At 38.7% G+C, this 18,313-nt stretch overlaps 1 protein-coding gene across 1 annotated transcript in view; it reads left to right on the top strand.

Moving 5' to 3' along the window:
* The window catches only part of LOC115220456 (inter-alpha-trypsin inhibitor heavy chain H3-like), a 244,046-nt gene that overhangs the window by 106,126 nt on the left and 119,607 nt on the right, over window positions 1-18,313 (top strand). The window contains exon 4 of the mRNA XM_029790584.2: window positions 4,443-4,693. Within this exon, the coding sequence (XP_029646444.1) occupies window positions 4,443-4,693 (251 nt within the window). The remainder of the gene's footprint in view (window positions 1-4,442; window positions 4,694-18,313) is intronic.

The following is an 18,313-nucleotide window of genomic DNA, read 5'->3' on the forward strand; positions in this document are numbered from 1 at the left end:
TATGGTATTGTTGAGTTCTGAAAGCCTTGATTCTGTTTCTTGCAAGAATTCGTTCTACTGAGGTTTGTTTTATTTTTATTTTTCCAAGTTTCAAACGATATTTTTGCTTTCCGTGTTGATGTTTGGGCGTGTTTTGATGTTAATTAGAAGGTGGACCGATGAAATTGGAAAATTGCTTTGTCAAATGTTTGTTGCGGTTAAGTATGGGGAGAATTTAATATCTGGAAAATAGTTGCTGTACTTGGCTTCGTGAAGTATCTGTGTTTATATTGGTTCTTTTGGAAGTCGAAAATGAAGTTTAGTTGCCGACATTACACCGCCTTTGTTTTTAAGTATAAAATTTGAAAATTAAAAATTTTTTACTCTACTTTTTGAAAAACCTGAGTCGTAATTTTCTCTGATGACGGTGATTTAATACTATTAAATTGCTGTAGTTTGTGAAGTAATGATCTACGATTGGCGAGGCCAGTGATGTTATGTGTATGTGTGTGTTGTAGCACTGCTCTCTATGTAAAAAGTTCTGTCTTTTGCAATTTGAATGTAATTAGCAATAGTGAATGTTTGGTTGTTTTCTGCATTATTACTGCGGTATGTCGTGGACGAGCATAAAACCTTTTCGTTCTTTGAAGTATTTTAAAAGCCGTTAATAATGTATTGCAGAAGATATATATATATATATATATATATTGTTATGTTAACAAAATTAAATTTTTGCATGGAAACACTCAGTTTTTAAATATTCAGACACGATAAAATGGTGCTGTCAGTTTTTTCACAGTTTATTGTTTTCACTATTGTATTATTTTTAAAGTAATTTGTTTTTCTGGATTATCTCTAAATATGCTGGAGATTTTGTGGCTATTTTAAAGACTTTCTTAGACACATTTATAAGGAATGTTTTAGCTTCGTGCAGATTCATTTCTCAGCCACTGCCATTTACTGAAGATGTTTGGTAGTTCTTTCTTAAAATGTCTATAGAGTGGTCGTGAAAGGTTTGATTGGGTCAATCATGATGTGAACGCTTCTTTCTTGATTGTAGCCGATTTGGTGAGTGCAAGAACGGAGGAGATGGTGAAAGATATGAAGTGGTGAAAGAGTTCAAGTATTTCACTAAGAGTGACTTTCTTTATTTAGAATGGATGAATGATTAAGTGGGTCTCCGCTGGAACTTGCCTCAAGGTGCAGGTAACCAGTACAAATACTGTAATGCCTGCTATCTATCCGGCACCCTAATATCTCACTCAGTTCGTCTGATTGAACACAACATAACTGATGCAATAGATTATAAGTGTAGCCCCTAACGATGATGGTAGTTTCTCGTGGTTTGAGAAACATGGTTCAGCAACTGCTTGCTGAACAACTTGCACAGATAATTAGGGCTTTACTTAGGTTGAGAGTAAAAATAAATTTTGTCCTAATGTTATACAGTTATGTTATTTTGTTCTGTATATTAACTCACCCCCTCCATGAAATTGACGTTGTTTGAAAAGGTTCACAAATGTATCACACATTAGTTATCGATGTGATTGCAGAACAACGTGAGATGAAGAGTTTTGCTCAAGAACACAACACACCATCCAGTCCAGGAATTGAAATTTAATTTTATAGGCGTAGGAGTGGCTGTGTGGTAAGTAGATTGCCTACCAACCACATGGTTCCGGGTTCAGTCACACTGCGTGGTACCTTGGGCAAGTATCTCCTACTATAGCCTTTGGCTGACCAAAGCCTTGAGTGGATTTGGTAGACGGAAACTGAAAGAAGCCCCATCGTATATATATATATATATGTATGTTTGCGTGTCTGTGTTTGTCCCCCCCCCCATCGCTTGACAACCGATGCTGGTGTGTTTACGTCCTTGTAACTTAGCGGTTCAGTAAAAGACACCGATAGAATAAGTACTAAGCTTACAAAGAATAAGTCCTGGGGGCGGTGCTCCAGCATGGCTACAGTCAAATGACTGAAACAAGTGAAAGAGAAAAGAAAGAGTTGCTTTTATCATAGACACAAGGCCAAAAGTTGTAGTCAATTAAATCGTTCCTCGTTCTTGACAGGACACTTTATTTTATCGACCCCGATATAATGAAAGGCACAGCTGACAACGGTAATATTTGAAGTTAGTACGTAAAGAGCTGGAACGAGTGCTGCGATGCAATTTCCTTTAAAGACTTCGCTTTAAAGTCTTTAAAGACATCGCTTTAAAGACTGTGCCAAACGATCACTTTTATACTAGGGTCCATAATAAACTCGATATCTGATAAATATTTTATATTCAATAAACGGCATGAATTTGAAGTATCAGTAGAGAGTCATGCAAATTGTCTTACAACATTTACTTATTGTTTTTAGGTTCTGAATTCAAATCTCCACGAAGGTGACTTTACATTTCATCGTTTCGGGGATGATAAGAATATTGAAATATCAGCTTATACATTGGATCTGATGCACTTGATTAGACTTCAACCCTGAATTTGTTACCTTGTCACTAAATTCGAAATCGAGGCTTTATATTTAGTAAGAGTGATGCGAGTGGCAGCATTGACAGAATAGCAGACAAACTGCCCTGTATTATTTAGTTGGGAATTTGAAAATTAAAAATTTTTTACTCTACTTTTTGAAAAACCTGAGTCGTAATTTTCTCTGATGACGGTGATTTAATACTATTAAATTGCTGTAGTTTGTGGAGTAATGATCTACGATTGGCGAGGCCAGTGATGTTATGTGTGTGTTGTAGCACTGCTCTCTACGTAAAAAAAAAAAGTTCTGTCTTTTGCAATTTGAATGTAATTAGCAATAGTGAATATTTGGTTTTCTGCATTATTACTGCGGTATGTCGTGGACGAGCATAAAACCTTTTCGTTCTTTGAAGTATTTTAAAAGCCGTTAATAATGTATTGCAGAAGTTTTTTTTATATATATATATATATATTTATATATTGTTATGTTAACAAAATTAAATTTTTGCATGGAAACGCTCAGTTTTTAAATATTCGGACACGATAAAACGGTGCTGTCAGTTTTTTCACAGTTTATTGTTTTCACTATTGTATTATTTTAAAAGTAATTTGTTTTTCTGGATTATCTCTAAATATGCTGGAGATTTTGTGGCTATTTTAGAGACTTTCTTAGACACAGTTATAAGGAATGTTTTAGCTTCGTGCAGATTCATTTCTCAGCCACTGCCATTTACTGAAGATGTTTGGTAGTTCTTTCTTAAAATGTCTATAGAGTGGATGTGAAAGGTTTGATTGGGATAATCATGATGTGAACGCTTCTTTCTTGATTGTAGCCGATTTGGTGAGTGCAAGAACGGAGGAGATGGAGAAAGATATGAAGTGGTGAAATAGTTCAAGTATTTCACTAAGAATAACTTTCTTTATTTAGAATGGATGAATGATTAAGTGTGTCTCCGCTGGAACTTGCCTCAAGGTGCAGGTAGCCAGTACAAATACTGTAATTTTGAGTTCAAGTGCGAGCCTCCATTTCAAACTATTTTTATATCTCTTATACGAATAAACAGTTTTAGAAAGCATAAATGCTGAAATGTTTTAATACTTCCTACTTTAAAACTGCATGTTTTAGTATTTAGTTGCAAGAAACCAGTTTCATATTTATTGATGCTTCATCTCAGGCTAACCTGCTTCACCAGACTTGTGATCAAATAAATTTCAACCGTGACCTTCGCGTCCTTTTAGGGCCTTTTAAAGGACTACATCACCTGTTGTTTCCATATTTAGGACGGCAGAGTATGATTTCAGGAAAGATTTTACTGGGAGATTTTTAGCAGGTTACAACACAGCGGCTCACCTGACGAATCAAAAAGCCAATGGACAAGTTAAATTTGCTCTGCAATCGGGAGGTCTTGGATTCGATCCCACTTCGTGGTATTGTGGTTAAGTGTTTATATCAAAACCTCAGGTCAAGGTATGACTTAGGTAGACAGGATCTGTATGGAAATCCGTTGTACCTATAATTCAGGTGTTCAGTCTTATCACATGTTGCATAACGCTAATCTTGTGCGAGTTTCATGTTAATGGCATATGTTTCTGTGGAATATTCAGCCACTTACACATCACTTTAACGAGTTAGACGTTCGTCGCTCACCATTATATGATAGATCTGTTGATTTCGATGATGAATAAAAATCGACGGAAGAAGCTATCATTTAAGGACTGCTACCACGTTGAAGTAAAATGACTGAACCTGCATTGGAAAGCCGAGACTAAGACGCAGATTCAGTAATGATTTCTACTAAGCTTAACTCGCTAAGGAAAGAGGGAACATGTGACCCACACAACAACGTATGTTTTCACCCTAAAAATAACGCCATTGTATCTACTCTAAAATGAATAATGAATAGCATTTAAAGGTATTAACAAAATATTATATCACATTTCAGACTGATATTTTCTTTGCTTTCTCATCTTTTTATTTCATTATTTTAGACCACGCGGCTCGACTAAGTTTTCAGCGACCATCAAACTCGGAGCGCTAAAACAAGTTCTGTTTAAGGTCCGCTACCAGGAACTTTTGAAGCGAAAGTTGGGCTTCTATGAGCACATCCTCTATATTAATCCGTGTCGACCTATAAACGATATGAGCATTGAAGTATACATAACAGAGTCCAATAAAATCAACATTCTACAAGTACCACCGTTAAGATCTGTAAATCCATCGGTTCCAGTTCAAGATTCAGGTATGTTTATAGATTTTTTTAAAATTTAATTTCTTTTAGAATTTTTTTAAGGCGGTGAGCAGGCAGAATCTTTAGTGCGCCGGGTAAAATGCTTATCCATTCTTTCCCTTCTGAGTTCAAATGCCGCCGACATCGACTTTACCGTTTCTCCTTTCGGGGTCGATAAAATAAGTACCAGTCGAGCAGTGAGGTCGATGTAATCGACATAACCCCTTTTCCAAAGTTGCTGGCCTTTTGTCAAAATTTTTAACCAATTTCTTCTTTCCATTTTATTATTTTTATTTACTCTTTTACTTGTTTCAGTCATTTGACTGCGGCCATGCTGGAGCACCACCTTTAGTCGAGCAACTCGACCACAAGACTTATTCTATGCAAGTCTAGTACTTATTCTGTCGGTAACTTTTGCCGAACAGCTAAGTTATGGGGACGTAAACACACCAGCATCGGTTGTCAAGCGATGTTGGTGTGGGATCAAACACACACACAAACATATATATAAGTATATACGACGGGCTTCTTTCAGTTTCCGTCAACCAAATCCACTCACAAGGCTTTGGTCGTCCCGAGGATATAGTAGAAGACACTTGCTCAAGGTGCCACGCAGTGCGACTGAACCCGGAACCATGTGGTTGGTAAGCAAGCTACTTACCACACAGCCACTCTTGCGCCTATTATTTATCCATTTATTTATTTGTGATATTATCTCTTCTTTCTGAAGGCAATGTCTTGGCAGAGTGGTTAGAGCGTCGGAGAAAATGTATTACGGTATATGTCCCTGCGCTCTGAATCCAATTCTACCTTTCAACTTTTAGGCCAAACTGAAAACTCCAAATCTCCACCATCAATATATCTTGCACAAAATTTTTGCTCCTCAGTTTAGTAAATAAGGAGACAAAACTGAGTGCATCCATATAATTCTTTCTTCCTCGTAGTTTTGACATGTCATAAAAATTTAAAAGCGCTTAAATTTTACGAAATATTGCAATTTGTTCACCTTGCCTTATAAGAAACTCAGGTTTAGAGATCGATAAATAAAGTATCAGCCCAAGTCAGTTGATTGGCAGTGTTGTTCGAATGTCAGACAGGATGTCTGACAGAATCGATTCTAGCTCTTTTCGTTCTGAGTTTAAATACCGTTTCCTGTTAGCGAGAGCAAAAAGAACTTTTGTCCAGAGCTGCGATCAACAAACGGCATCATCAATAACAAGACGAAATTAATCGGTTTTCTTGGTTCAATCAGAAGATCCGCACCCGCCATATTCTTGCTACCTTACAGAAGGAAACTAAAGTCTAAAACTTCGTTGAAGTGTTTTTGATACTGAAGAAGGGATAATGTTGCGAGCAGAATATTTTCTATTCTTACTTTTGGCGTTGTTCGGTCACGAGTTAAAACAACAGACTCATTTGGCTCAAGTAAAGATTTCAGGTTCAATCACCTGTATAGCTCAGAATATATCCTGAAAATGTTTGGAAATGAATACCCGTCGAAATATTGTATCTGGGACACATCTGAGATATTGAAAAATATCCTTATCTCGATTTCGCTGGTTCACAGAAGAAAATTACCTCAGCATTGCAAGTTGGCTCTCGTCAACTTTACAGTACTATAGTTGATTGTAAATAACGAAGTGATCCGCTTATATTACCCATTTTGTAGGCAGAATATGTCGAAACATTTTACAGATGTCCATGCCATGTATACCATGTATGCGACACAGTAATAATGACAAGATACGAACCGTCAACCTCACAGATTCTTTCCTAGGGGACTCGGGGGCCTTGAGCATTTTTCTTACAATTGTTTTATTTTCGTTTGTAAAAAGGTTGCAGATACTATAACCAGTAAAGCGACAGGTTAAATGCAGCCGGAGTCGTTTTTAACTTTGATCCTTCGTTGGTTGATAAAATACGTACAAATGAACCGCTCGAGATGATAAAATCTAAGTAAACGTCTTAGAATTGTGACTATGCTGGAAATCAATATTTATTGACAAGCCTGTGATCGAATTAACAGAAGTAATACTGCACTACATGGTTTACACAAAATCTCGTTTCATCTTGTTAGATTCTGAGCCGAAATACCCTTTTGTGTCGAATCAGTCTTTCATTTTCTTTGAGATTGCAAACAAATATTGGCTTTACGCCCAAGGTAGAAATCAATTTTTTTCTTTTGCGAATCCTATCGGAGTCAACTTTAAACTTTATCTTTCCAAAATCGATAAAAAAAATATATATCACTATTCACTTGGTGTCGATGCAATTAAAGGTATCTCCCTCACTCTCTCTCTCTCTCTCTCTCTCTCCTAGATGTGGGCAAAGTGATTGATTCAAAAGAAACTAATGTCTGTCGAGAAGACTTAGAAAAGAGAGGAATTCCCGGGAGCTGCTAGTTTAGAGATAATGGATAAAACAAGTCGAATTTAGAGCATCGTTTAGAAGAAAAAAACATGATATTATCTGTAGGAAGAAGGGGTTATCCGTTACTGTCTCGTAATTATAGTTGAATGGATATTCAGAAAACAAACAACTTTAGAAGAGTAGTGGTCACGGCATAAAGAACTGGAGAGATTTCGGTGGTTCAGGGTTCGGGTACTTGTTTTTGTAAAGGAGTATCTTTTATTTTTTTAGCTTCTACTTGTTTCAGTCATTAGACTATGGCCATGCTGGGGCACCGCCTTCCAGAGTTCTTAGTCGAACAAACCGAGCTTAATACTTTTTTTAAGCCAAGTACTTATTCTAGCGGTCTGTTTTGCCGAAGAGGAGTAAACAAAGCAGCACCGGCTCTCAAGCGGTGCTGCAAGACAAACACAAAGAAACACACTCATGCACACGCAAACACACACACACACACACACACAGACACACACACACACACACACATATATATATATATATATATATATATACGACGGGCTTCTTTCAGTTTCCGTCTACCAAATCCACTCAGAAGGCTTTGGTCAGCCCGAAGCTATAGTAGATGACACTTGCCCAAGGATCCACGTGGTGGGACTGAACCCGGAACCATGTGGCTGGTAAGCAAGCTACTTACCACACAGCCACTCCTGCGCGTGTGAATAACTTTTATATAATCAATCTTTTACCTGTTTTAGTCATAAAACTGCAGTGTTCAGTCCAACAAATCGATTCTAGTATTTGTGTGTGGTATTTATTTTATCGGCTACTTTTGCAGAACCGCTGAGTTACAGCGACGTAAACAAGCCAAAAGTGGTTGCTAAACCGTAAGGGACACAAATACAACTACAAAGACAAGCATACATGCAAGCATACATATGCATGTATGTCTCTTCTATTTTTTAATTATTATAAACCTTCCACTGAGGAGGGAAGACACGCATACAAGAGGTGTGTCTAATAAGATTACGATCATAAGATCCAAAGAGATTTCGTTCGAAATCCTTCAGACTCGATGTTTCCATGGCTCGACCATAGGTGGGTGTTATTTATAAAATCAGGCCTGATATAGAAATTCGAAGTTCATTCCTGTGAAGCTGATTGTTCAGTTGATACCAATATTCTAAGAAGAGGAAAGAGTTTCTGGAACATTGATAATCCCGCTTCATGTTGTGAGGTATGATGGAATCTCTTGTATTAATTAACTGCTACTTCTAGAGGGAGTCTCAAGCATTTGATAAGGTATTGTTAATCTCTAATGGATTTGGATTTATTCTTATTCTCGTACCGGTATTGTTTTTAGCATCATCATCTGTCCCTGAAAAATATTGATGTGTAGTGGATGGCTCAGTGGTTAGAGCGTCGAGCTTACGATCGTGAGGTTGTGAGCTCGAATCCCGGACCGGGCTGCGTGTTGTGTTCTTGAGCAAGGCACTTTATTTCACGTTGCTCCAGTTCACTCAGCTGTAGAAATGAGTTGCGACGTCACTGGTGCCAAGCTATATCGACCTTTGTCTTTCCCTTGGATAACACTGGTGGCGTGGAGAGGGGAGGCTGGTATGCATGGGCGACTGCTGGTCTTCCATAAACAACCTTGCCCGGACTTGTGTCTAGGAGGGTAACTTTCTAGGTGCAATCCCATGGTCATTCGTGACCGAAGGGGGTCTTTAGTGGGGGAAATGTCGGCCGCGACAAAGTTAAGCGGTTGCAATCCATATTTTTATCTGAAAAAATTTCGAGGATATCATAGTTTTTAGACATTTGAAGAAGATTTGAAATCAAATGGAAAAACAACCGATTAAATGCAGCCATTGTTTAGTTATACAACCGCAGTATTCACTGGTTTACGCTGAACTTCGTTGTGGTACCTATGCGTAAAGAATTTATATGTACTATTTTTAGTGAGTTAGTATAATCAACGAGAACAAGGATGTTTGTGATTCCTTCAAACAGCGCAGAAGAGCGAGTTTTATAGCGATGATGGGTTGCACACTCTGGATGCACTGAATCATGTTAGTCATTAGACTGACGTCATTCCTATTTAACCAGCTGCATAACTTCTCAGAAGAATTATGATTAATTTGAAAATGATATTCTTATGATATTTCATTTCCAGCAGAAATTTGACCAAAACAAAATAGAAAACTTATTTCTCTATCTATTACAAGAGCGATATTTCTTTCAAGCAGTAGCTAAACAGTTTATGGGGATCATACATCAAATCGCACATCAAAACGATTCCAATCAAGTTTCTTCTATGACTTGGTGTGGTGCAGTATATTAAACAAATTATCAGTGAATATATAGATTCTATTTGAAGAGAATGCTACTGTTTGGCCAAACTCCAAGATATGATATAGCTTAGAAGACACAAGTCTGTCATTAAAGATTTTGATATATGCTTCAAACAAACCTCTATGTAGTTATATCGCAGATCTAAACGAGAAAATTTCTTTGCTGCATGAAAACACTTCAAATCTATAGACATAATGTCAGTGTATTTTACATAGTTGTGTTACAATATATCAGCGAGACAAGTTTATCGCTTTCATTAAAATAATGTAATAGTGTCTTCTAAAGTCCGTGCGCATATTTATTGAAAAATAAATACTTACTATAGTTGCAATATTCTTTTACTCTTTTACTTGTTTCAGTCATTTGACTGTGACCATTCTGCATCACCGCCTTTAGTCGAACAAATCGACCCCAGGACTTATTCTTTGTAAGCCTAGCACTTATTCTATCGGTCTCTTTTGCCGATCCGCTAAGTTACGGGGACGTAAACACACCAGCATCGGTTGTCAAGCGATGTTGGGGGAGACAAACACAGACACACACACAAATATATATATATATACACATATATACGACGGCCTTCTTTCAGTTTCCGTCTACCAAATCCACTCACAAGGTTTTGGTCGGCCCGAGGTTATAGCAAAAGACACTTGCCCAAGGTGACACGCAGTGGGACTGAACCCGGAGCCATGCGGTTGGTAAGCAAGCTACTTACCACACAGCAGCACTTGCGCCTTAATAAAATTCAGAATATCTAATGATAATAATAATAATAATCATTTCTTCTATAGGCACAAGGCCAGAAATTTTGGAGGAGAGAAGGCCAGTTGATTAGATCGACCCAGTACGCAACTGGTACTTAATTTATCGACCCCGGAAGGATGAAAGTCAAAGTTGACTTCTGTGGAATTTAATAAAGATTATATTTATCGTTATTAGTGGCGATGTGAAGGCGGCAAGAAGGCAAAATCGTTAGCATGCCGCACAAAATGCTTGACGGTTTCTTGTCGGTCTTCACGTTGTGAGTTCACATTCAGCCATGGTCACTTTAGCCTTTCGTCCTTCCTAGGTCGATGAAATAAGCACCAGTACAGAAATCAAGGCCTTGTGCCTATTGTAGAAATGGTTTATATTTGGCGGCGTGCTGGCAGAACCGTTAGCGCGTCAGACATAATACTCAGCGACATTTCTTCCGAGTTTATATTCTGAGTTCAAATTGCTCCAAGGCCGATTTTGTCTTTTATCCTTTCACGATTGATAAAATAAGTACCAGTTAATCAATGGGGTCAACGTTATCCACTTAGCCCTTTTTCTGAAATAGTTGGCTCTGTGTCAAAATTTGATACTATTGTTGTTATGAGTATTTCTAATTCACGCACGCTAGTCAGCAGTTTTTAGTGGACGGGTCTACTCGACAACATCGACCCAGGCACTCGACTAATACTTTAATTCTTCGACATCAGATGGATAGAAGGCGAAGCAGACCACAGCGGAATTTGAACTAAGAACATAAGCAGCTGAAATAAAATGTTGATGATAGTTGGGCTGGCGATAATTTGGCCGAAGAAAAACGTGTCTATCTTAATCTCTTTCGATCTCGTCAATAGCACAACCTCTTTCACCATACCTATGAGAGTAAGGAAAATTGCCGTTTCCGGCCAAAGCAAGGTAGCTGCGCCAACACTACAATCGCTTTCGTCCTAGTCATACAAGGGGAAATTGCTCGCTTTTCCCAGACTGTGGATTGGATTTCATAATGGACTTCACCGATAGCCGGATACGTTCTGCATGTGGTAGCAGCAGTCCAACAAAACAATGTAAGTCATTAGTGGCATTAATGCTCAGAATTTTATCAAGCATATACAGAATCTCTGTTACATACTGCTGGAAGCACTTCCGTTCCTGTAGAGTTTATTCCGAACTGGCAAGATTTCGGTAGCACTGCTAGACCAGAGATTTCTGGAAATTGCCCATAGTTTGGGGTCAAAAGGTTTTCGGAACAAATTAGCTTTTTCATTTTCATTGCTACTCAAGTTTCTCCGAGAATTTTGTCGCCCTGCTTTACCACTGGTATTCACTAGAATACAGAAGTTGAACTTCCACCAATCCCATTATCAGTCTGCTGAGATTTATGAACGCCTGAAATCCCAGGAGCCAGGTACTTAATTTCAGGTTTTTTGCTTAACCTAGAACTAATGCTCCATGAAAGAGATGAACTGCGAAAAACTCGTCTGATGAAGGATGGCTACATCTATTCATTGTTCAGGAATATTTGTAGGTACTGCAGCCTCAGTGCATGCCTGTACATCATCAGCCACAGCATACAACCACAGCATGCGCGGAGATGCAATGGCCCAGTGGTTAGGGCAGCGGACTCGCGGTCGTAAGAACGCGGTTTCGATTCTCAGACTGGGCATTGTGAGTGTTCATTGAACAAAAACACCTTAGATCGACGAGGCTCCGGCGGGAGTGGGTGAACCCTGCTGTACTCTTTCACCACAATTTTCTCTTACTCTTTCTTCCTACTTCTGTCACAAAGCAGAGGGACCATGGTGTAACCCACTATGGTGTGGTAAACTTTCAGACCCTAGTCTAGATTGCGAATCCTCTGTACCCCAGGATAGTTCAGCACTCCAGCCGTTAAAAGCCACCGTTTACGGAATGAGGATAACAACGTAGCTTTCGCGCCCGTGCAATCGCCAATCTATCGAGTGTGGTGGGTGGATCTTCAAGTTGCCACACGCATTCTGAGTAGCTTAGAGTAGGCTCGAATTAGAGTTTATACTTTGTGGCTAATGGCGTGAGTCCAGATTGGAAAAAGAAGACCACCACCATAGCATGCAGAGCCGTTTAAATTAAAGATGTTGACAACACATCCTGACCAGTGGAATGCATCCCTGAATACGACGTAAAAGCACAGACGGTTCAATTTGGTGATATGAAAACTGTGAAAAGGTACGACGATCAGGCAGAAGTATATGATGGAAATGATGTACCCGCTCACACCTCTGCTTGACGTGACAGGGATAGCTTCTTCTCAGAGTATTTATGATTGAAAATGGGCACTTCGCTCGTACCCTTCAACACAGTTTCTATCAATCTGAAGGTCAAGATCAAACCGGATCCCAAATAACTTAACTGGATCATCCGCCCAGTCTCTCATGACACGGTCTGCTGGAATAGTGTTGCCCTCAAGATGCCGAACAGCAACATTACATACAAGTTCGAATTAATCTTTACTCCTATAAAGGCCTCATATTCCTTTAGAACCTTTTTTTTTTTGTAGTGTCCCCCACTTTAAGTAGATATAATGCCTAGCACCTCCACCACCTTTTATGTAGTTATGTGTAGCGCTCACCTAATTGGCAAATGAGGTGTCACGACTAAACTACCTTAACATGGATGATAATTTCTAAATAATGGATTGTATAACCTTTTAAAAGTGAAATTAATATAAGCTAAAGTTGTAAATTTACTTTATACATTGCAAGTTAATGACTTCTCTCTGCCTGCTAAGATCTCGTTTTATTTTAATAACCCATTACTAGTTTTATCATGAATAATATAATTACTACATTAGGTAAAATTTAGTGTGTTAATTATGATATCTCACTTCTTTCTCGCCGCCCCTGAAGCCCCCTTCGACATGGCCGGTGCCCCCTTGGAGACAATACCACCCACGTTGTGAATCTCTGCTTTAGAATGATGTCTATCATTTTGATGTCTATGATGTCCAAATACATTATGGTGACGTCGTCCGAATACCCCGATACAGCTCTTCCATATTACAATTCGAACGAAATACAATTCAATAACCCCCAGCTCCCGCAGTAGCCAACACATATAGAAGGAGCGACAGAGAATATTTTATGGACAGAGTGCATGATTCGGAAAGGTTGTGTTAGGTGACCATTTATTTTTACTACCGAGCAGACGTCGCGTTCGTCTGAACTTTGCCGAACACGCGACGACAAGCACTAGCCTTTTCGCTCATAACTTGACCAGAATCTTAAATTCTGAACTTAGCTGAGTTATGGACCAGGAGTTACCAATGTCACCCCAATTCCTCAGAAGTATTACTACACTCCATTTCACACAACAGGGAAGTTTTGATCTGCATCTAGTCGCAGAAGACTTCTAACAGAACATCTCCGAACAAGCGTAAAGCTTGTAGGGTAAAGCCGATGGATTGTAAGACACGCGGTATCGACCCGATTTGGTCTTCTCAATGATGAATGCTACTGACATTTTGAGCTAAGTCTTAAGTTTTTAACATATAAGCATCTCTGAGAAGTTTTTCTGTGAAGAAACATTGAAGCTATTTCCACGTCTTTGTGCATATTCTAATTGTTATAAACAACAATATTTTCAACTAATCCTGTTTCAGGGGCGCATATTACATAGAGATAAGCAAACATACATGTATGTATGTATGTATGATTGTTCATACCCCTATTTAAATTCATACAGCTAGAATAAAATTAGACAAGGCGAGGCCCATCTTTCAAGTTTTCACACCGCGTTGCATATTACCAAGTTTCTCTTCAATTATACTGTGTGTAGCCGCCCATAACGATGAGTAATATCATCGTATGGCTCCATTTACATATTTCAGGGCTGGACAAATTACGATCTAATATTTGATTTTTTTTTTTAAATAGTTTCTCATTGCAAAAATGAAACATGCAGAATAACACGAAAACTTCTCTGGTAGATTATATGTTAATGTAAAGAAAGGAAATGTTCACTTTAACCCTGTCATATCACAAGCGGGGGAAATGTGGTCGTGGTGACATATTAATTATTTGTAATCAGGATATAGTCAGAAACTAATTTAATTTGATACATTTGTATGTTACTTTAATGAAAAAGGAAATGTTTAAAAGCTTTCTCGCTGGGTTGGTAAATAAATATAATTAGCTGACATTGAATCTACGTGAAATCAAATGAGGAAACACGTCTAAAAATATCTGTGAAATGTCAGTAAATGTTACAAGTATGAAATTAGAAAAGCGTCACATCTTCGACAGTGCTATAACGACACCTACACACACACACACTTACACATACGCGCACACATGCTCGCACCATACGCTCACATGCGCGTGCACACACATAGGCTCACAAACGCGTACACACAAACATATTTATAGATATTCATGTGTGTATATATATATATATATATATATATTATTACTCCAACTTCCCTATCCTTCCCATCCTCCATCCTATCCCTTACACCCACTCCCACATACCCCACCTCTACCCCCACCCTCTGCCTTACCCAACCCTCAACCTAACCCACACCCCACCTGTGCTTTCCCCACTCTCGCCTCCCCCACCTCCCAACAACATCACACAACACTACATCATACCACACTACACAGCAATCACAACACACCTCCCACACACCAGCACTGACCAATTCCCATCCCCACATTTTCACACCTACACATACACACGCACATGTCAAGAACACCAGCCCTCTTTCACACGCACCTACATACTCTCTTATACACACACGCACCTTCGAGTTGGGGGAGCTCATCTTTACTTTGTTATCTCCCCTACTTCTTCGCTCTCCTGCATGACCCTTCTGTCCGGCAGTCGTCATGATAGATCGGTAGCCACTACACCAATTTTTTCTCTCCTTGTTTCTCTCCTTATGTTTTTTTTTCTGTGTCCCTTTCTGTAGAAGAGCGTAGGCTCTAAACGTAAAAGACTTTTTCAATTTACTGAGCGTTATACTAATACATCTGTTTGTTTTATACACCACCTGTCTTCGTCTTTTGTTGTTGTTTTTTCGTGAACTCTCCCTATATATAGGCGCAGACGTTTTTATGTGGTAAGAAGTTTGCTTCCCAACCACATGGTTCCAGGCTCAATCTCCAGTCCCATTGCGTGGCTCCTGGGGCAATTGTTTTCTGCTATATCTTCCGACCGACCGAAGCCTTGTGAGTGGATTTGGTAGACGGAAACTGAAAGAAGCCTGTCATGTATGTGTGTGTATATTTGTATTTGTGCTCGTCCCTAATCATCGCTCGACAACTAATGTTGGCGTGTTAAGGCACTCGTAATTTAGCTGTTTGGTAAAAGGGTCTGATAAAATAAATAATTTTGGGGTCTATTTGTTCGACTAAAATCCTTAAAAGTAGTGCACCAGCATTGCCGCAGTCTAATTACTGAAACAATTAAAAGATAAAAGATACGCTCTTGAAAGAACGTTTGTATCAAATTTTTAACGTGTGCAGAATCGTGGAACGACGTGAGAGGTAATTTTTTTTTTTTTCATCTCTGTTTCTCAGAAAATTTGAAAGAGACTTTTTTTTTTCTACTCTTGGCATAAGGCCCGAAATTTTGGGGGAGGTGACCAGTCGATTAGATCAACCCCGGTACGCAACTGGTACTTATCGTCCCCGAAAGGATGAAAGGCAATGTCGACCTCGGCGGAATTTGAACTCAGAACGTGGCGGCAGACTAAATACCTGTTTCTTTACTACCCACAAGGGGCTAAACACAGAGGGGACAAACAAGGACAGACAAACGGATTAAGTCGATTACATCGACCCCAGTGTGTAACTGGTACTTAATTTATCGACCCCGAAAGGATGAAAGGCAAAGTCGACCTCGGCGGAATTTGAACTCAGAACGCAGCGGTGGACGAAATACCACAAAGCATTTCGCCTGGCGTGCTAACGTTTCTGCCAGCTCGCCGCCCTTAAAAGAGACATTTTTGATAGAAAGAGAAAAGAAAAAAACACAAGGTTTCGCTTATAATGCTGTTGGATCGGTAGACGAGGTGTTACCACTTCATTTGATCCCTTCAGTGTTGAATATCGTGTACATCCTATCTCAAAACTAAAAATTCGCTTCTTATATTGTAATCAGTATGCAAACCGTTTAGTGATTTGCGCGAAAGCTAACCTGTCTAGGATTAAATTATGAAGTCTTGACAGAGCCTTAGATTAAAATACCCGTGTGTATCACATTTTTAATGTGCATACAAACATGAAATGATCTTAGCTCTATTATTTTGTTTCACAGATACTTCTCAAAGAAACACGTTTTCGTGAGAATGCCGGTGGATCATCAAACCCAGGGTTGAAGCCTGGGTTTGTGTACTCAATGAAGAAGCATTTTTGGTTTGGTTCAAATGTCTGAAAGTATTCGTCTCTAAGGAGACCAGATCAACTCTAAAGACCGTTCTGGTTATCAACTCGGCAATCGGAGTCTCTCACTAGCATTAAAGAAATGGTTGGCAAGAAAACCACTAGAGATCATAAGAAACACAGCAACCTGCACCTACTGTGACATAAAAAGATTGCTCTTCCGTCCACTAGCACAGAATTACTGTCTTGACTAAAGAAATCCTCCATATTTTGAGGCCTCGGCTTCCAGGAAGAACATTATCAAATCACCTTTCGATGTACCCACATCAATCCTGGTTTCGTTGATGTCAACCACTAGATAGAGTATTTTGTAACCTGAGGTCATTAAACAAGTGACCGTGCTTCCCAGCCACGTACGAGGTGGTGGTGAAAGTTCCTGGCTTTAACGTATCGCGAAAGACCTGGTTAGAGGCCTAACCTTCCGAGCACTTTTACAGTGCTTAGAAAAACTGAAAGACTGCTGCAATAAGTGTGTGAATCAGAAAGGGGGAATATGTTCAATAAAATCATAATTAACTGATCCTCCTCTATTTTCTTTTACCCAAAGCCAGGAACTTTTCTACACCCCCTCATATATTTGTTCCTCCTATTCTAAATAATACCATGTTATATGCAGACTGGAAAGTGAGGGCCACTCGCCTTCATCTTAATAAGAGTGGATAATTCACAATTCTTTTTGGAAAAGTGTTTCTCAAAAGGCTTCACTAAAATCATTTGTCCAATTGTTCTTTTTTATAAAATTCGATTCTGTATGGGAATTCATTCTTTCACGTCGTGGAAACACTAAAGAATAGCTTGTCCTTGGATGCTTTGCGGATGAATTCCTCGAAATACAAACACTTGTGTCTATTTATATATATATGTATAATTTGACGTGTGTCTCTTTAGCTAACTGGGTGTTGTTTCTTTCGCTACAGTAAACTTCTTTGACTTTCAATATTGTATTTAATCCTTGACATTGTGGCTGCTGTTGTTGTTGCTATTACACTTGCCGCTCTTCATTATTTGCAAATTTCCGTATTTTTCTTTGATTGTAGTTGCGTTGAATATATATATATACGTATACACACACACGCATACACAAAATGTCATATGTTAGAAGTGAGATGTATATGCGGGATTGTATGTATGCATGTATGTATATATCTGATGACTGGGTGTTTGGAACAGACTAGAAAACTATCCATATACGAAGATCTCGAAATAAGATATTGAAATAAGAATCCTCGTAATAATAGACTAAAGTAGATGCAAACTAATGCTAAATACAATCCCCAGAATGATACATAAACACAAGACAGAGAAATAATTGAACAAAGCAGAGCGGTTTTAGTAGTAAAAGTCCTTTTAATAAACACAAACATAAAATACTGCAGAAATACAGTTAGACTGAACTGCACCATGTCTGAGTAATGAATATAAGAAAGCTGCCAGATGTCTAGGATCGCGAGATACAACTTGATATCTAGTGGTTAATACAAGCAGAAAAACAATGAATTGCGAATTGAACGATAATAATAATAATAATAATAATAATAATTCCAAAATTAAACATACTAGAAACAAGCACAGAAAAAGCTAAGCGTATGAAAACCCGTGCTAAAACTGCTGTCTTAGATATTCTTAATGATAACCGGCAAGAAAAACCTCTCAATGGCAAATACCCAAAGAGAGCTAATAGTGCCTCTATTGACAAAGCCCTTACTCATCAATGGTTAGTGTCTTCTGGCTTAAAATCAGAAAC

The sequence above is a fragment of the Octopus sinensis genome, linkage group LG16, assembly GCF_006345805.1.
Source record: "Octopus sinensis linkage group LG16, ASM634580v1, whole genome shotgun sequence".
NCBI classification, from domain to species: Eukaryota; Metazoa; Mollusca; class Cephalopoda; order Octopoda; family Octopodidae; genus Octopus; species Octopus sinensis.